Raw genomic sequence first — 20,888 nt, forward strand, 5'->3', positions numbered from 1 at the left:
TGATCTGATCTTTATGATTTCTTCCCTTCTGCTAACTTTGGGGGTTTTTTGTTTCTTCCTCTAATTGCTTTAGGTGTAAGGTTAGGTTGTTCATTTGAGATGTTTCCTGTTTCTTAAGGTAGGACTGTATTGCTGTAAACTTCTGTCTTAGAACTGCTTTTGCTGCATCCCAAAGGTTTTGGGTCCTTGTGTTTTCATTGTCACTTGTTTCTAGGTATCTTTTGATTTCCTCTTTGATTTCTTCAGTGATCTATTGGTTATTAAGTAGTGTATTGTTTAGCCTCCATGTGTTGGTATTTTTTACAGATCTTTTCCTGTAATTGACATCTAGTCTCATAGCGTTGTGGTCGGAAAAGATACTTGATACTCTTTCAATTTTCTTAAATTTACCAAGGCTTGATTTGTAACCCAAGATATGATCTATCCTGGAGAATATTCCATGAGCACTTGAGAAGAAAGTGTATTGTGTTGGTTTTTGGATGGAGTGTCCTATAAATATCAATTAAGTCCATCTTGTTTAATGTTTCATTTAAAGCTTGTGTTTCCTTATTTATTTTCATTTTGGATGATCTCTCCATTGGTGAAAGTGGGGTGTTAAAGTCCTCTAGTATGATTGTGTTGCTGTCAGTTTCCATTTTTATGGCTGATATTATTTGCCTTATGTATTGCGGTGCTCCTATGTTGGGTGCATAAATATTTACCATTATTATATCTTCTTCTTGGATCAATCCCTTGATAATGATGTGGTGTCCTTCTTTGTCTCTTGTAATAGTCTATTTTAAAGTGTATTTTGTCTGATATGAGAATTGCTACTCCAGCTTTCTTTTGATTTCCATTTGCATGGAATATCTTTGTCTATCCCCTCACTTTCAGTCTGTATGTGTTCGTGGTTTTGAAGTGGGTCTCTTGTAGGCAGCATATATATGGATCTTGCTTTTCTATGCATTCAGTCAGTCTGTGTCTTTTGGTTGGAGCATTTAATGCATTTACATTTAAGGTAGTTATTGATATGTATGTTCCTTTTACCATTTTGTTAATTGTTTTGGGTTTGTTTTTGTAGGTCTTTTCCTTCTCTTGTGTTTCCTGCCTAGAGAAGTTCCTTTAGCATTTGTTGTAAAGCTGGTTTGGTGGTGCTGAATTCTGTTAGCTTTTGCTTGTCTGTAAAGGTTTTAATTTCTCCATCAAATCTGAATGGCATCTTTGCTGGGTAGAGTAATCTTGGTTGTAGGTTTTTCCCTTTCATCACTTTAAATATGTCCTGCCACTGTCTTCTGGCTTGCAGAGTTTCTGCTGAAAGATCAGCTGTTAACCTTCTGGTGATTCCCTTGTGTGTTATTTGTAGTTTTTCCCTTGCTGCTTTTAATATCTTTCTTTGTATTTAATTTTTGATCGTTTGATTAATATGTGTCTTGGCATGTTTCTTCTTGGATTTATCCTGTATGGGACTCTCTGCACTTCCTGGACTTGATTAACTATTTCCTTTTCCATATTAGGGAAGTTTTCAACTATAATCTCTTCAAATATTTTCTCAGTCCGTTTCTTTTTCTCTTCTTCTTCTGGGACCCGTATAGTTCGAATCTTGGTGCATTTAATGTTGTCCCAGAGGTCTCTGAGACTGTCCTCAATTGTTTTCATTCTTTTTTCCCTATTCTGCTGTGTGATTGTTATTTGCACTATTTTATCTTCCAGGTCACTTATCCATTCTTCTGCCTCAGTTTTTTGGCTATTGATTCCTTCTAGAGAATTTTTAATTTCATTTATTGTGTTGTTCATCATTTTTTATTTGGTCTTCAGTTCTTCTAGGTCCTTGTTAAAGTTTTCTTGTATTTTCTCCATTCTGTTTCCAAGATTTTGGATTGTCTTTGCTATCATTATTCTGAATTCTTTTTCAGGTAGACTGCCTATTTCCTCTTTAATTGTTTGGTCTGGTGTGTTTTTACCTTGCTCCTTCATCTGCTGTGTATTTCTCTGTCTTCTCACTTTGCTTAACTTACTGTGTTTGGGGTCTCCTTTTAACAGGGTGCAAGTGCATAGTTCCCGTTGTTTTTGTTTTCTGCCCCCAGTGAGTTGTGTAGGCTTCCTGGTGGAGGGGTCTGGTGCCTGTTTTCTCGTGGATGAGGCTAGATCTTGTCTTTCTGGTGTGCAGAACCACGTCCTGTGGTGTGTTTTGGAGTGTCTGTGACCGTATCATGATTGGAGGCAGCCTCTCTGCTAATGCATGGGGTTGTGTTCCTGTCTTGCTAGTCATTTGGCATAGGGTGTCAAGCACTGTAGCTTGCTGGTCTTTGAGTGGAGCTGGGTTTAAGAGTTGAGATGGAGACCTCTGGGATTGCTTTTGCCATTTGATATAACGTGGAGCCGGGAGGTCTCTGGTGGACCAATGTCTTAGACTCGGCTCTCCCACCTCAGAGGCACAGGCCTGACACCTGGTCAGAGTGCCAAGACCCTGTCAGCTACACGGCACAGAAGAAAAGGGAGAAAAAAAGAAAGAAAGACAGAAAAAGTAAAATAAAATAAAGTTATTAAAATCAAAAATGAAAAATAATTATTGCAAAGTAATAAAAGAAATAAAAAGACAGAAAGAAGAGAGCAACCAAACTGAAAAACAAATCCACCAATGATAACCAGCACTAAAAAATGTACTTAAAAAAAAAAAAAAAAGACAGACCGAACCCTAGGACAAATGGTAAAAGCAAAGCTATACAGACAAAATCATACAAAGAAGCGTACACGTACACACTCACAAAAAAAGGAAAAGATTATATATATATATATATATATATATATAAGTAAGGGAGCAACCAAATCAATAAACAATTCTACTAATGTTAATAAACTGTAAATACTAAAGTAAGATAAACATATAACCAGAAACAAATTATTTGCAGAAAGCAAATCCCAAGTCTACAGTTCTCCCAAAGTCTGCCGCCTCAATTTTGGGATGATTTGTTGTCTACTCAGGCATTCTACAAGTGCAGGGTACATCAAGTTGATTGTGGAGATTTAATGTGCAGCTCCTGAGGCTGCTGGGAGAAATTCCCCTTTCTCTTCTTGTTCACACTGCTCCTGAGGTTCAGCTTTGGATTTGGCCCCGCCTCTGCGTGTAGGTCACCTGAGGGCATCCTCTCCATTCAGACAGGACGGGGATAAAGTAGCAGCTGATTAGGTGACTCTGGCTCACTCAGGCTGGGGGGAGGGAGGTGTATGATATGCGGCTTGAGCCTGCGGTGGCAGAGGCCACTGTGACGTTGCAGCAGCCTGAGGCATGCCGTGTGTTCTCCTGGGTATGCTGTCCCGGTATCATGGGACCCTGGCAGTGGCGGGCTGCACAGGCTCTCCCGAGGGGAGGTGTGGATAGTGACCTGTGCTTGCACACAGGCTTCTTGGTGGCTGCAGCAGCAGCCTTAGTGTTTCATGCCCACCTCTGGTGTCCGTGCTGATAGCCGTGGCTCGTGCCCATCTCTGGAGCTCGTTTAGGCAGTGCTCTGAATCCCTTCTCGTGCACTCTGAAACAATGGTCTTTTGCCTCTTAGGCAGTTCCAGACTTTTTCCCGGACTCCCTCCCAGCTAGCTGAGTAGGTCAGTGTCTACCAGTTCTGACTTTCACTACCTCGTTAAGTCTCACTGCTGCTTGGTGGGTGTGGAAGTTCAGCTCCCACTGACACTAGGTGTGAGGGAAAGTGGAGTGCTGAGTAAGTACGGTTCCTACTGCTTTGTTTAGTGTTATTAATGCCAATTGGAGGTAAGAGCTCAGCTCACTGTTCACCTTTGCTGACATTGTTTTGGTGAGGGAATTGGACCACCATCTGCTTCTGCCAGGTGGGCAACGGAAGTTCAGCTCTCTGCTTACCCCTATTGAAACTATGGGGTGGAAGTTTTCCACTGACGTTTGGCTAGAATAGAAGGAATATTGCCAAAATGGTTGTCTGTTTTCTTAGGCCATCCTTTTCTCTGTCCTTTGGCTTGGCAAAACAAGTTTTGCTGTTGCCTGTTTTGTCTGTCAGTTGGTCCTTCTGGATTGGAGGCTTTTATAGCATCCTGTCAGCAATAAACAAAAACAGAACTCACTGCTGTGCTGCTTTTCAATTCCCAGGGTCACTAGGCAGTCCACCTACTACTTTCTATCTTTTAAAATCGTCCTGTACTTATTTTGTATGTTTTTTTCCAGAGTTCTTAATTGTAAGTAGGAGGACGTGGAAATGAAGGTGAGGCTACTCCATCTTGGCCAGAACTGGAAGTCTTCATACTAATTTTGATAGATTACAAATAGCCTATAAAATTTTAAAAATTGTGGCTATCACTGTATACATATATATCTCAGGTTGTGAAATTTTGAAACATTTTGGTAGAAGCTTATTTATTTTAGGCTAGTCTGCTCTGTGACTTTGGATACAGGCCCTCATTTTCTTATGTGTATGGTGAAATACTGGACTAGATCATTGAGGGTTCATTCATTTAACACTATTATCTTATGATCATTAAAATAGTTTTTTACCTTTTTTTCCTATGTCAGTGTATACTGTTAGTACTGAGACAGGGGAAAAAGAACATGGATTTTGGACCAAGGCCTATGTTTGGATTCTAAAAGAAGGGGAGGTGGTTTTTACATATTCATTGGGTATGGACATCAGAACCAATTTGCCTAGACTTACATCTTGGCTTTACCTTTACTAAGTGTGTGACCTTGGGTAAATTACTCAACCTCTCTTTGTCTCAGTTTCCTCACTGGTAATATGGGAATGATAGTACTGATCTTAGAGGGTTGTTGTGAACCCTCTAAGAGGGTTTATTTAAAAGAGTTACATCTAAGGCACTTAGAACAGTTCTAGCACATAGTATACACAGTATAAATGTTATTACTTTCTGACTATGGGGACTTAGGTCAGTCTTTTTTGTTTTTTAAGGATTTATTTCTTATTTATTTGTTTTATTTTTGGCTGCATTGGGCCTTAGTTGCAGCACACCGGATCTTCATTGAGGCATGTGGGATCTTTCGTTGTGGCACATGGGTTTCTCTCTAGTTGTGGCACACAGGCTCCAGGGTGCATGGGCTCTGTAGTTTGCGGCATGCAGGCTCTCTAGTTGAGGTGTGTGAACTCAGTAGTTGTTGTGCTCTGGCTTAGTTGCCCCTTGGCATGTGGGACCAGGGATCGAACCCGTGTCCCCTGCATTATAAGGCGAATTCTTTACCACTGGACCACCAGGGAAGTCCCAGGGTCTTAGGTCAGTCTTAATCTCAGTTTTATCATTTGTAAGATAGGGATAATTATACCTACCCCACAGTGTGGTTGTAGGAACTAGAGAATACACACACACACTTGTGCACAATACACCTTGCATAGTAATTAGTGTCATGTTTATATTTTAGTTATATTTAATGGGAATTAGATTGGAAAATGTTATTTTGTAGGTTTTTGAAAATGTTTATCATCAAAGAAATCTTGATTTATTTTCTTCCCTCAATTGCGTAGAACGGAAAGATGCTGAAGGATGGGAAACTGTTCAGAGAGGAAGGCCTGTTCGTTCACGATCAACAGCAGTGATGCCAAAAGTTTCATTACCAACAGAAGCATTAAGGTCAAAGGATGACAGTGATAAAGAAAATGTACATCTTCTACCTGACCAAAGTATTCAGAAAGGTGAATTTGTTGGAGGTAGACCTTCTAATACTATAGAATCTCGGCTCAAAGACTCATTACACTCATGTGATCATCCTCTCACAGAGAGAACCCAGGTAGTACATTCTGAAAATCCTTTTATTGCTTTTTTATAAAGGATATATATACGTATGTTGGAATGTCTTAATTTTTCTACTTCATTTTTTACTTTTATTGTGAAAAATTTCAGATCTACAGAAAAGTTGCAAGAATAGAATAATGAACTCTCCTGTACCCTTTTCGTAGATTCACAGATTAACATTTTGCCACATTTTTTTCTCTCTCTATTTACATATCACATACTCATATTGTATGCTAAACATTTGAGAGTAATGTGCAAATATCGTAACCATTCACCTTTAAATGCTATAGCATATATCTCTAAAGAACAAAGAAACTCTTTTACATAACCACACTATAATTATAAAATTCAGGGAATTTGACATTTATATAATATTGTTATCAAATTTATAGTCTGTATTCAAAAATTTCCAGTTGTCCCAATAATTTCTTCATAGAATGTTTTTCCATGATGCATGATCCAATCTAGAGTCACACATTGTATTTGGCTTTGTTTCTTTAATGTCTTTCACCAGGGACAGTTACTCAGCCTGTCTTTGTCTTTCATGACATTAATATTTTTGAAGTATACATTGTGGGTTTTTTGTACAGTGTTCTTCAGTTTGTTTATTCATTATTCACTTTGGCTTATACATTTTTGAGAGAAATAAAGTGATTGTTCTTAGCCTCACATTTAAAGGCATATCATATCAATTTGCCCAAGTTTGTTAACTTTGATTACTGGTTAAAATGGTGTCCTCCTGCTTCATTTGTAGTGTTATTTTAAATGGTGATGAAAGTAGAATAATTTTTCACTTGCTCTACTTTTACTTCCTACAATTCGAGTATAGAGTGATTTATATTTAAATAATTCTTTAAAGTTAATGTTCCCAGTACTCTTCTGTCAGTCCATTTGAAGTTTATTTTACTTACTCGGTTAAGCAAGGCATTATTTTTAAAAAACAGGACTTTAAAAAAATTTTTATTTTATTATTATTATTATTATTTTTTGGCCACCCTGTATGGCATGTGGGATCTTAGTTCCCAGACCAGGGATTGAACCTGCACCCCCTGCGTTGGAAGCATGGAGTCTTAACCACTGGACCGCCAGGGAAGTCCCAGCAATGCATTTTTAAATGATATTTGTTTACAAAAAAATTTTATGTTCAGTTAGTATAATTTTATGTAAAATGTCCAATGAAATATAAGAGAGATTCTTTGATAAGGTACAGGGACTAAGTAAAAAAGTTGTAAAATATTTGTCATATTTCTCAGTCCGGAATAGTATCTGCCTTTTAAAATTCTCTCCTTTTACTTGTAGGATATTTATTTTTATTAGAAACTGTACTCAACTTCCATGGTTTTTTTCCTTAATGATAATAATGGCTCTTAATCCTACATTGTTCCTGATGTTTTATAACTCTTTAATGTATGTATGTTTTGTGCCCACATGAGATTGAAAGCTCCTTGTGGGCATTATCTTATGTTGCCTTTTAATTTCCCACAATATGGAGCAGAGTCAAAGATACGTAGGAAGTAATCAGTACATAGTTGTTGGGTGAAACTTTAAGAAACTTTTAAATGTAGGTAAATTTGATGATGAAATCACTTTCTATATCACTTAACTAACATCTGGCATTCTTGGTACATGTATTATATTTTAACTATAAAATTTAACAGTATAAAAATTATGCTGATTTTGTGTAATGAATAAACTTATGTGATTTTTTGAGGTTTTAGAAATAGTCTATACATAGAACTTTTGAGTAATTATTGTTAAATTATTTCAGTATAAAAGTTCACTGCTTGTGGTGGCCAAGCTAATATTAATAATTGTTTTCTCCACTGCCATTCTGAAAATGGAATTAGCATTTTTATATATTTTTCAACATTATAGTTTAGCTTTGATTTTGTTATTTAAGTTGATATTGATTTTTTAATAAACAGCATTGACTATATTGTGAAGATCAATAATGCTAATGTAAATATTACTGAGAAGATTATAAACCATGGTGACTGATGTATGGATAATGTTGATAGCAATATAAACATTGTGATGCAATTTGAATAATGCTTATGCTAAAATGAACACTTTGGGACACTTTAAAGTTCTAACCAATAGTAGGATTTTTAAAGTAGTTTATATGACTAGGCCAAGTTTAATATTTATATAAATACTATATCAAACTAGGGTTTTTATGGACACTGCACTGTTTAATGTTTATTTAAGTAGTGATGTGAGTAAGTTTTAAATTCACAATTTTAGATTTTATTTCTTCTCCTTGGAGTTCATTACTCTGAGTATAGCTGGAAAACATAGCACCATTCTTTCTGTACTCTGTTAGAAAGTGAAAATAAAGGCTTGTTCCTATTCACTAAACTAGAAAGTTTTTAAAAAATGGGTATGTATTTGACTTTAGCATAAGTTGTATTTGTTTAAGTGGTTTTTACATTTCTCTTGGTTATGTGTAAAATATTTCTAAAGGGGAATGGAGAGCCTATTGAAGTCTAAAGAATATGAATTGCATAATGAAACTGCATGCTGACATATACTCTACTTTTTATGGTGTATTTCTCTTTTATATCTGAGATTTGGTATTATGTGCTATGTGGTGTCCTAAACATAGTAGATGTGCAAATAAAATTTGTGGCTGCTTAATGGTTTCTCTTCTTATACTTGAAACATACCAAAAAATGACTGAGTCATCTGTCAGTCAACTGCTGCTTTACAGTTGATAGGTTAAGCAGAATCAGGTTTTCTAGAGTGAAATAAGTTGGTGAGTGTTTTCCATTATCTCTGATTCAATCTGTAATATGTTTCGTTAGTTCACAGTGAGTACACTGGATGATGTCAAGAACTCTGGCAGTAGTTTCTTACAAGACAATTCTGTGCAAACTTCTGAAATACCTGCCGTTCACATTGATATAGAGTGTGTTTCAGTTACTCAGCAAGCTGACACACCTTTGCAAGCAAGTGAAGACAAATTTTCAGAAGAGAAAGAAAGAATAGAAAGTGAAATGGATCCTTCAGATATTTCAAATGTGAGTGCTGCTAACTTGGTAAGAACAACTTATCGGAATTCTGAGTAAATATATTAAAGAGACATAAACCCCAATAATAAAAAATTGTATATTTCTGTACACTTTACAAGCACTTTTTAACATAGCATTTTATATATGTTATTTCACTTTAACATTTTATTCTTATAGCAATCTTTTGATATAGTTAAGTTTCTTCTTATTTTGTAGAGGAAGGAAATGAGACTGTGAGAATTAAATAACTTGCTCAAAATCATTCACTTGGTGTGTGATTTGATCACATGTTCTTTAGCATTAAGAAACTATCATAATAATGTTTTCTATGCAACATCTACCACTCTGATAGATGGGAAATTGTGCTTAATGAACTTAGCTTTAAGAATTCTCTTAACAGGGTACTTTAGACAGTTATTATCATTTGCTTGGAGTTGGTCTTTAAGATGAAATTTATTTATCATCCCTATGGCAGAATCTTTAAAAATGCATTGACTTAAAATTACTTATATAGGTTTATGTTTTTGGATGACTATTTAATTCTGCTCATGTCTTTCTCCTTCCCATTTTAGTATTAAGATACTTGGCCTGAGTATAATTCAGATTAGGTCATGTTGGGTTTGTTTAAAAAGTAATTTTCAAAACGAATAGGCACATATAAAAAGTTGTTGAGAAAAAATTCAAATTTAGTTTGTCTTTTTTTTGGCAATTGACAAGGAAATTTAGTTTTTTCTGAGATATACATTTTAAAGTAATAACTAGAATTATGACTTATAACATTATACCAGAACATATAAGATTTTTAGAAATTTCATATAATGTCTGAAACATTTATATTAACATATTTCCATACAAATAACCCAAAGAAAGTTTAGTATTAGGTTTTGTTTGTTTGTTTCTTTCTTTATACTACAGGTTCTTATTAGTCATCAGTTTTATACACATCAGTGTAAACATGTTGATCCCAATCGCCCAATTCAGCACACCACCATCTGCACCCCACCGCGGATTTCCCCCTTGGTGTCCATTTGTTTGTTCTCTACATCTGTGTCTCAACTTCTGCCTTGCAAACTGGTTCATCTGTACCATTTTTCTAGGTTCCACATAAATGCGTTAACATACGATATTTGTTTGGCTCTTTCTGACTTACTTCACTCTGTATGACAGTCTCTAGGTCCATCCGCGTCTCAACAAATGACTCAATTTCGTTCCTCTTTATGGCTGAGTAATATTCCATTGTATATATGTACCACAACTTCTTTATCCATTCGTCTGGCGATGGGCATTTAGGTTGCTTCCATGACCTGGCCATTGTAAATAGTGCTGTAATGAACATTGGGGTGCATGTGTCTTTTTGAATTATGGTTTTCTCAGGGTATATGCCCGGTAATTCTATTTTTAGTTTTTTAAGGAACCTCCATACTGTTCTCCATAGTGGCTGTATCAATTTACATTCCCACCAACAGTGCAAGAGGGTTCCCTTTTCTCCACACCCTCTCCAGCATTTATTGTTTCTAGATTTTTTGATGATGGGCATTCTGACTGGTGTGAGATGATATCTCATTGTAGTTTTGATTTGCATTTCTCTGATGATTAGTGATGTTGAGCATTCTTTCATGTGTTTGTTGACAGTCTGTATATCTTCTTTGGAGAAATGTCTATTTAGGTCTTCTGCCCATTTTTGGATTGGGTTGTTTGGTTTTTTTGTTATTGAGCTGCATGAGCTGCTTGTATATTTTGGAGATTAATCCTTTGTCAGTTGCTTCATTTGCAAATATTTTCTCCCATTCTGAGGGTTGTCTTTTCATCTTGTTTATGGCTTCCTTTGCTGTGTAAAAGCTTTGAAGTTTTATTAGGTCCGATTTGTTTATTTTTGTTTTTATTTCCATTACTCTAGGAGTTGGATCAAAAAAGATCTTGCTGTGGTTTATGTCAAAGAGTGTTCTTCCTATGTTTTCCTCTAAGAGTTTTATAGTGTCTGGTCTTACATTTAGGTCTCGAATCCAATTTGAGTTTATTTTTGTGTATGGTGTTAGGGAGTGTTCTAATTTCATTCTTTTACAGGTACCTGTCCAGTTTTCCCAGCACCACTTATTGAAGAGACTGTCTTTTCTCCCTTGTATATCTTTGCCTCCGTTGTCATAGATTAGTTGACCATAGGTGCGTGGGTTTGTCTCTGGGCTTTCTATCTTGTTCCATTGATCTGTGCTTCTGTTTTTGTGCCAGTACCATATTGTCTTGATTACTGTAGCTTTGTAGTATAGTCTGAAGTCAGAGAGTCTGATTCCTCCAGCTCCGTTTTTTTCCCACAAGACTGCTTTGGCTATTCGGGGTCTTTTGTGTCGCCGTACAAATTTTAAGATGATTTGTTCTAGTTCCGTAAAAAATGCCATTGGTAACTTGATAGGTATTGCATTGAATATGTAGATTGCTTTGGGTAGTATAGTCATTTTCACAATGTTGATTCTTCCAATCCAAGAACATTGTATCTCTCTCCATCTGTTGGTATCATATTTAATTTCTTTCTTCAGTGTCTTATAGTTTTCTGCATACAGGTCTTTTGTCTCCCTAGGTAGGTTTCTTCCTAGGTATTTTATTCTTTTTGTTGCAATGGTAAGTGGGAGTGTTTCCATAATATCTCTTTCAGATTTTTCATCATTAGTATATAGGAAATGCAAGAGATTTCTGTGCATTAATTTTGTACCCTGCAACTTTACCAAATTCATTGATTAGCTCTTGTAGTTTTCTGGTGGCAGTTTTAGGATTCTGTATGTATATTATCCTGTCGTCTGCAAACAGTGACAGTTTAACTTCTTTTCCAATTTGTATTCCTTTTATTTCTTTTTCTTCTCTGATTGCTGTGGCTAGGACTTCCAAAAGTGTGTTGAATAATAGTGGTGAGAATGGACATCCTTGTCTCATTCCTGATCTTAGAGGAAATGCTTTCAGTTTTTCACCATTGAGAATGATGTTTGCTGTGGGTTTGTTGTATATGGCCTTTATTATGTTGAGGTAGGTTCCCTCTCTGCCCACTTTCTGGAGAGTTTTTATCATAAATGGGTGTTGAATTTTTTCAAAAGCCTTTTCTTCATCTATTGAGATGATCATATCGTTTTTATTCTTCAATTTGTTAATATGGTGTATCACATTGATTGATTTGCATATAGTGAAGAATCCGTGCATCCCAGGGATAAATCCCACTTGGTCATGGTGTATGATCCTTTCAGTGTGTTGTTGGATTCTGTTTGCTAGTATTTTGTTGAGGATTTTTGCATCTATATTCATCAGTGATATTGGTCTGTAATTTTCTTTTTTTGTAGTATCTTTGTCTGGTTTTGGCATCAGGGTGATGGTGGCCTCATTAAATGAGTTTGGGAGTGTTCCTCCCTCTGCAGTTTTTTGGAAGAGTTTGAGAAGGGTGGATGTTAGCTCTTCTCTAAATGTTTGATAGAATTCAGCTCTGAAGCTATGTGGTTCTGGACTTTTGTTTGTTGGAAGATTTTTTTTTTTTTTTGCGGTACACGGGCCTCTCACTGTTGCGTTCTCTCCAGTTGTGGAGCACAGGCTCCAGATGCGCAGGCTTAGCGGCCATGACTCACAGGCCCTGCTGCTCCATGGCATGAGGGATCTTCCGGGACCAGGGCACGAACCCGTGTCCCCTGCATCGGCAGGTGGACTCTCAACCACTGCGCCACCAAGGAAGCCCTGTTGGAAGATTTTTAATCACAGTTTCAACTTTATTACTTGTGATTGGCCTGTTCGTATTTTCTGTTTCTTCTTGGTTCAGTCTTGGAAGGTTATACCTTTCTAGGAATTTGTCCATTTCTTCCAGGTTGTCCATTTTTTGGGCATAGAGTTGTTTGTAGTAGTCTCTTAGGATGCTTTGTATTTCTACGGTGTCTGTTGTAACTTCTTTTTCATTTCTAATTTTATTCATTTGAGTCCTCTCCCTCTTTTTCTTCATGAGTCTGGCTAATGGTTTATCAATTTTGTCTTCTCAAAGAACCAGCTTTTAGTTTTATTGATCTTTGCTATTGTTTTCTTTGTTTCTATTTCCTTTATTTCTGCTCTGATATTTATTTTTTCTTTCCTTCTTCTAACTTTGGGTTTTGTTTGTTATTCTTTCTCTAGTTCCTTTAGGTGTAAGTTTAGATTGTTTACTTGAGATTTTTTTGGTTTCTTGAGGTAGGCTTGTGTAGCTATAAACTTCCCTGTTAGAACTGCTTTTGCTGCATCCCATAAGTTTTGGATCGTCGTGTTTTTGTTGTCATTTGTCTCTAGGGATTTTTTGATTTCCTCTTTGATTTCTTCAGTGATTTCTTGGTTGTTTAGTAACGTATTGTTTAGCCTCCATGTGTTTGTGTTTTTTACGTTTTTTTCCCTGTAATTCATTTCTAGTCTCATAGTGTTGTGGTCAGAAAAGATGCTTGATATGATTTCAATTTTCTTAAATTTACTGAGGCTTGATTTGTGACCCAAGATGTGATCTATCCTGGAGAATGTTCTGTGCACACTTGAGAAGAAAGTGTATTGTGTTGTTTTTGGATGGAATGTCCTGTAAATATCAATTAAATCTATCTCATCTATTGTGTCATTTAAAGCTTCTGTTTCCTTATTTATTTCCTTTTGGATGATCTGTCCATTGGTGTAAGTGAGGTGTTAAAGTCCCCCACTATTATTGTGTTACTGTCAATTTCCTCTTTTATAGCTGTTAGCAGTTGCCTTATGTATTGAGGTGATCCTATGTTGGGTGAATATATAATTATAATTGTTATATCTTCTTCTTGGATTGATCCCTTGATTATTATGTAGTGTCCTTCCTTGTCTCATGTAACATTCTTTATTTTAAAGTCTACTGTATCTGATATGAGCATAGCTACTCCAGCTTTCTCTTGATTTCCATTTGCATGGAATATCTTTGTCCATCCCCTCACTTTCAGTCTGTATGTGTCCCTACGTCTGAAGTGGGTCTCTTGTAGACAGCATATATATGGGTCTTGTTTTTGTATCCATTCAGCAAGCCTGTGTCTTTTGGTTGGAGCATTTAATCCATTCACATTTAAGGTAATTATTGATATGTATGTTCCTATGACCATTTTCTTAATTGTTTTGTGTTTGTTTTTGTAGATCCTTTTCTTCTGTTGTGTTTCCCACTTAGAAAAGTTCCTTTAGCATTTGTTGTAGAGCTGGTTTGGTGGTGCTGAATTCTCATAGTTTTTGCTTGTCTGTAAAGCTTTTGATTTCTCCATTGAATCTGAATGAGGTCCTTACCTGGTAGAGTAATCTTGGTTGTAAGTTCTTCCCTTTCATCACTTTAAGTATATCATGCCACTCCCTTCTGTCTTGTAGAGTTTCTGCTGAGAAATCAGCTGTTAGCCTTATGGGAGTTCCCTTGTATGTTATTTGTTGTTTTTCCCTTGCTGCTTTCAATAATTTTTCTTTGTCTTTAATTTTTGCCAATTTGATTACTATGTGTCTCAGCGTGTTTCTCCTTGGGTTTACCCTGCATGGGACTCACTTCGCTTCCTGGACTTGGGTCGCTATTTCCTTTCCCACATTAGGGAAGTTTTTGACTGTAATCTTTTCAAATATTTTCTCTGGTCCTTTCACTCTCTCTTCTCCTTCTGGGACCCCTATAATGCAAGTGTTGTTGCGTTTAATGTTGTCTCAGAGGTCTCTTAGGCTGTCTTCATTTCTTTTCATTCTTTTTTTCTTTATTCTTTTCCACAGCAGTGAATTCCACCATTCTGTCTTCCAGGTCACTTATCCGTTCTTCTGCCTCAGTTATTCTGCTATTGATTCCTTCTAGTGTATTTTTCCTTTCAGTTATTGTATTGTCCGTCTCTGTTTGTTTGTTCTTTAATTCTTCTAGGTCTTTGCTAAACATTTCTTGCATCTTCTCAATCTTTGCTTCCTTTCTTTTTCTGAGGTCCTGGATCATCTTCACTATCATTATTCTGAATTCTTTTTCTGGAAGGTTGCCTATCTCCACTTAATTTAGTTGTTTTTCTGGGGTTTTATCTTGTTCCTTCATCTGGTACATAGCCCTCTGCCTTTTCATCTTGTCTATCTTTCTGTGAATGTGGTTTTTGTTCCCAGGCTGCAGATTTGTAGTTCTTCTTACTTCTGCTGTCTGCCTTCTGGTGGATGAGGCTATCTAAGAGGCTTGTGTAAGTTTCCTGATGGGAGGGACTGTTGGTGGGTAGAGCTGACTGTTGCTCTGGTGTGCAGAACTCAGTAAAACTTTAATCCACTTGACTGCTGATGGGTGGGGCTTGGTTCCCTCCCTGTGGTTGTTTTGCCTGAGGCAACCAAACACTTGAGCCTACCTGGGCTCTTTGGTGGGGCTATTGACAGACTCTGGGAGGTCTCTAGCCAAGGAGTACTTCCCAGAACTTTTCCTGCCAGTGTCCTTGTCCCCGCGGTGAGCCACAGCGTCGCCCTCCCCCTGCCTCTGCAGGAGACCCTTCAACACAAGCAGATAGGTCTGATTCAGTCTCCCCTGGGATCATTGCTCCTTCCCCTGGGTCCCGATGTGCACACTACTTTGTGTGTGCCCTCCAATAGTGGAGTCTCTGTTTCCCCCAGTCCTGTAGAAGTCCTACAGTCAATTCCCACTAGGCTTCAAAGTTTGATTCTCTAGGAATTCCTGCTCCGGTTGCTGGACCCTCAGGTTGGGAAGCCTGATGTGGGGCTCAGAACCTTTACTCCAATGTGTGGACTTCTGTGGTATAAGTGTTCTCCAGTCTGTGAGTTACCCACCCAGCAGTTATGGGATTTGATTTTACTGTGATTGTGCCCCTCCTACCTTCTCATTGTGGCTTCTCCTTTGTCTTTGGATGTGGGGTATCTTTTTTGGTGAGTTCCAGTGTCTTCCTGTGGATGATTGTCCAGCAGCTAGTTGTTATTTTGGTGTTCTCGCAAGAGGGAGTGAGAGCATGTCCCTTTACTCCGCCATCTTGGTTCCTCCTCCTACACTCCAAATTTAGTTTTTAATTGGCCACTGTATACTATAATTTCTTTTTAAACTTAATGCCTCATCATGTTGAAAGATGATACCAGCAGATGATATTAGGCCAAATTATACATTTTAGAGAGAGAGCAAGATTAGATACAGTTGAAATTTGATATGGATTGTTTAAGGGAAAAATAAGAGTTACAGTAATAAGAAAAACAAATATTTAGATTCCATTATAAAGGAATAAAGGGCAACTTTTTTTTAACTTAGGTTTTTTAGTGTGAATGTTTTAAAGGTTAACTAATTTACAGTCATGTAAATAGTGGGTTTAATGTATCAGTAGAAATTGGTCGTATTTATATTTTTGTTTTCATAGCTAGCTATCATGTTAAATTATTTATTTTGCAAATGGATTCTATGAGAATCAAATTTCAAAAGAGGAAAAAGATCCTATAGTTAAATAAGCATAAAATAATTATTTAAAAATTCTTCTCTCATCATTTTTATTTTGATCACGTAGGTAAAATAAGCTTATGGTAGAGTATTAAAAACCCTTGGTTATTTTGAGAATGACATTTACATACTTGAAGGAAAATAAGTTCTGCTTTACATATGAATATTATCATATCCTTAGAGGTCTTAGAGGAATTTTAACTAAACTAATATTTCGAGAAAATTTTATGTTTTTAATTTGTCTTGGCACAGATACTTCTGTGGGTTGCTCTAGATAAGCATGTCATTGTTTAGGTTCTAAATAGAGGGTTATAGAGAATTGCTGCAGTGTTGAGAAAATTGTTTTCTTTTTTCCCCTCAATATAGTATTGTCACATACATGGTTCAACTAAAAAAATCTGTAGTTCTCTTATTTAACAGAAACCTAAGCAAAAAATGACTGTAAGAATTTATAATAATAAAATTTATTTATTAAACATAAAGGACCCTTTATGTTTAAGGTCCACTTTTGCCACCATTGTAAAAATGTGCTGATGTAAATCCTAGCTACCATGGATTTATTTTTTTAGATTTACTGAAATTACAAATTTTAATGAAAATTTAGAAATTTAAAAAATGATTATGTATGCAGGTATGTATTTGAATTTCACAGTGTGAAAATAGTAGAAGTTGTATACGGATAATTTAATCATTATTTCATCCGTAAGCTCTGTTACTCTGTTAAAATCTCTTCAGGTCTTAAGAGGTGAAATAGAAATATCCTCTGGAGAAGATAAAATTGAGAAGGAAATAGGCTTATGTGAGAATTTACTTTCTGCAAAGTTAAATATATTTAACTTTAATAGTTTTTTTAAATCATTGTTAGGTATGATATTTGTGTGACACCTTAACAAGTTAGTTTCTGTAATATTCTAGCGTTTACAGAGAAAAAGCTTATGATGCAAAGAAATAGTCTGTCATCTAAACTCTCTCACCCCATTCTCTTCCCCAGGGACAATCTTGTATGTTTTGAGGGGGCAGAGTATCGACAGGGGAAATGAAGTGGGGAGGGGAAGCTTTAAAAAGGATACCCATGTCTAGGCTCCACTCCAGACCAATTCAGTAATAAGCTGAAGCTCAAGCACTTGCATTTTTAATACCTTTATTGAGGTGTTATTGATTTTCAATAAACTTCACATATTTAAGATATACACATTGATATATTTTGACATGTGTTTATACCTGTGAAATCATCACTATAATCAAGATAATGAAAGTATGGATTGCCTCCAAAAGTTTTCACTTTCTCTTTTGTAATCCCTCCTTCCTGCTCTTCCCTGTTTCCCCTTCCCAGGGTTATCACTATTCTGCTGTTACTACATATTAATTAGCATTTTAAGAAATTTCTGTATATGGAATAATGTAATCTTTGTTTAGCTTCTTTCACTCAGCATAATTATTTTGAGATTCATCCATGTAGTTGTGTATATTAATAGTTCCTTCTTCTTTTATTGTCTTTAGGAGTACTCTTTTGTATGCATGTAACTCAGTATGTTCATCCATTCAATTGTTGACAGATGTTTGAGTTGTTGCCAGTTTCTCTATTATGAATAAAGGCACCATGAACGTTTGTCTTTGTTTTGAACATACGTTTTCATTTCTCTTGGGAAAATATCTAGGTCAGTTTTGTTGATAATATTGTTCAGGTTTCCTTTGCCAATTTTCTGTACTTGTTCTATCAGTTGAGAGAGGGGTATTGAAATCTCTGCATATATCTGTGGGGCTACTTTTTTTAAGCCAACTTTATTGAGATATAATTTACATAACATAAAGTTTATCCATTTAGAGTGTACAGTGCAGTGTTTTTTAGTATATTCACAGAGTTGTGCAGACATCACCATAATTAGTTTTAGAACACTTCCATCACTACAAAAAGAAACCCAGTGCCCAGTAGCAGTCCTCCCTTTCACCCCACCCTCCCAGCTCTATACAACCACTAATCTGTCTTTTGTCTCTATAGATTTGCCTGTTCTGGACATTTCATAGAAGTGGAATACAATATGTGGTCTTTGTGAATGGCTTCTTTCACTAGGCATATTGTTTTCAAGGTTCATTTGTGTTTTAGCCTGTATCAGTATTTCATTCCTTTTTATGCCCAAATAATATTCCACTGATTGAAAAATGTGGAATATACCACATTTTATCCATTTATCAGTTGATGGACATTTAGGTTTTCTCCACTTTTTGGAATTTATGAATAATGCTGGTTTAAATATTTGTGTAAAAGTTTTTGTGTGAACATATGGTTTCGTTTCTCCTGAGTATACCTCTAGGAATGGGATTGTTGGGTCGTATGGTAACTTTACATTTAACCTTTGTGAGAAACTATCAGACTGTTTTCCAAAGTAGCTGCATCATTTTACATTCCCATTAAGTTTATTTTGTTTTGTAATTCTATCAGTTTTTGCTTCTTTCATTTTGAAGATCTATTATTATGTTCATAAACCTTTAGGATTGTTTTGTCTTCTTAGTGAATTAACAGTTTATCATTATGAAATGACCTTCTTTATCCCTTGTCATATTTTTTGCTCTGAAATCTACTGTGTCTGATATTAGTACTTCAACTTTCTTTTGGTTAGTGTTAGTATGGTAGCTCTTTTATTTGTAATCTGTTTATATTCTCATATTTAAATTAGGTTTCGTATGGGCAGCATGTGGTTTGGGGTCTTGCTTTTATCCAATTTGAGTCTCTCTTTCCGTGTAATGTGATTATTGATATGGTTCCTTTAAACCTATCATCTTATTGTTTTTCTCTTTGACTCATCTGTTCTTCATCCCCTTTTTCCTTTTTCTCCCATCTTTTTGATTAATTTTCTTTTATAATTTATCTTCTTTGTTGGCTTAGTAGCCATAAATATTTGTTATTTCACTGTTTGCTTTAGGGTTTATAGTATGCATATTTAGCTTTTTATAGGGATTTATTAATTAATAATTCTGATGCATATATTTGTATTACATAATTCTAATGCATAATTTTAAGTAAGGTATATATGTTCAGAAAGTGTCATCACCAGTACGGCATAATTTTTTTTTTATATTCCCTTTAAAGTATAATGTTTTTCTTTGGTTTTTCAAATATTTGACCTGTAAATGTTTTGAATTTTGGTGCTCAAATGAAATTCACAGTTTATTATTAATAACAATAACTATTATTTATACAACTTCACAGTTTGTCATACACAGCAGTTTAGTAAAAAGGTCTCATGGATTATTGTATCATTTTATGGAATATAAAATAGTCTTTTGCTTTTAAGAAATTTCCGAGTCATATAACTGGACCCCAAGTTTTATAATTCTAGATCAATGCTATTTTTATATATACTATTTATGATTAGAACATAAAGAAACACTTACTTAACTTTCCAGTCAACTGATTTTGTTTTTAACTTTATAGTCTATGGCAGAAGTTCTTGCTAAAAAGGAAGAGCTAGCAGATCGTCTAGAAAAGGCCAATGAAGAAGCCATTGCTAGTGCTATTGCTGAAGAGGAACAGTTAACCAGAGAAATTGAAGCTGAAGAAAACAATGATATCAATATTGAAACTGACAACGACAGTGATTTTTCTGTGAGCTTTTAGAATTTTTATTCTCTGGGTGATTGAGACTTATACAATAAACAATAGCAAGTCTTTTTTTAAGCACTTTACCGTTACTAAGTGTTTTTATATATAATGCAATTGACAAGTTGGAAGTTGTTTTCTCATTTTACAAATCAAGAAAATGAATCTCAGAGTAAGTAAATACATAACATTTCTCAGATTATAATTGTACAGATTGAAGAAGAGTCGAAGATATATTTTTCCTTCTGCTAATAAAAAGCAAATGACACATTGCCTTGCTATCACTAGGCGCTCAGGATATATATGTTGATGAGAGGGATTTCTTAAAGAATAAAAGTAATCATGAATGTTTGCTATGTTATCCTATTAAATTTTAATGCCCAACAAATACTTTTTAGCTTTTCTGATGTATGCTCTAAATGTGTCAGAATTTATGTAGTAATAGTTTAAACCCAATAGTTTTCTTTTAAAATTACTTGGCTTGTCTCTGCTGTTAATGGCACATAGGTTAGTCTTCCTCTTAAAATGTATAGGCTGTGGTATTTTTAACTTGGTAATTATTGTGACTGTAAGAGGTATGTAACTTTTTTCTGGTTTTGGACTGTTTGCTAAATGAAATATATGAGCAATAGGTAGAAAAATTTCATATATAGTTCATTTTATAAGGTTATAATTGGTTCAAATATTTGTTACTCAATTTTTCTTATTACATTTTAGGCCAGCATGGGCAGTGGAAGTGTATCTTTCTGTGGTATGTCTATGGATTGGAACGATGTCCTTGCAGATTATGAAGGTATTACATGTTTGTATGTGTGTGTGTGTGTGTGTTGTATGTATAGGTAGAGGGATATAAAATAGATTATCTTATTACTTGGGGTTTTTGTGTAAAATTAATAAGAGTGGGATGCCTTTTAAAAGTCTGTTCTCAAATGTTGGTTTTATAGAATTATGTGGCTAAGCAATAGCGGTTTTCTTTTTTCTGAAAACAGCTCGTGAGTCTTGGCGCCAGAATACATCCTGGGGGGATATTGTAGAGGAGGAACCTGCTAGACCTCCAGGACATGGAATTCACATGCATGAAAAACTTTCCTCACCATCTCGTAAAAGGTCTGGCCTTTGAAAATTAATT

The 20,888-nt window shown here is 35.6% G+C and overlaps 1 protein-coding gene across 1 annotated transcript in view; it reads left to right on the plus strand.

The window, feature by feature from the left end:
• The window catches only part of SCAPER (S-phase cyclin A associated protein in the ER), a 459,896-nt gene that overhangs the window by 109,363 nt on the left and 329,645 nt on the right, over positions 1–20,888 (plus strand). The window contains 5 exon segments of the mRNA XM_029238862.1: positions 5,472–5,734; positions 8,544–8,777; positions 19,595–19,765; positions 20,477–20,552; positions 20,749–20,866. Coding sequence (XP_029094695.1) covers positions 5,472–5,734; positions 8,544–8,777; positions 19,595–19,765; positions 20,477–20,552; positions 20,749–20,866 — 862 coding nt within the window.

The sequence above is a fragment of the Monodon monoceros genome, unplaced genomic scaffold (genome assembly GCF_005190385.1).
Source record: "Monodon monoceros isolate NGI ecotype Baffin Bay Population unplaced genomic scaffold, NGI_Narwhal_1 Super_Scaffold_21, whole genome shotgun sequence".
Taxonomy (NCBI): Eukaryota; Metazoa; Chordata; class Mammalia; order Artiodactyla; family Monodontidae; genus Monodon; species Monodon monoceros.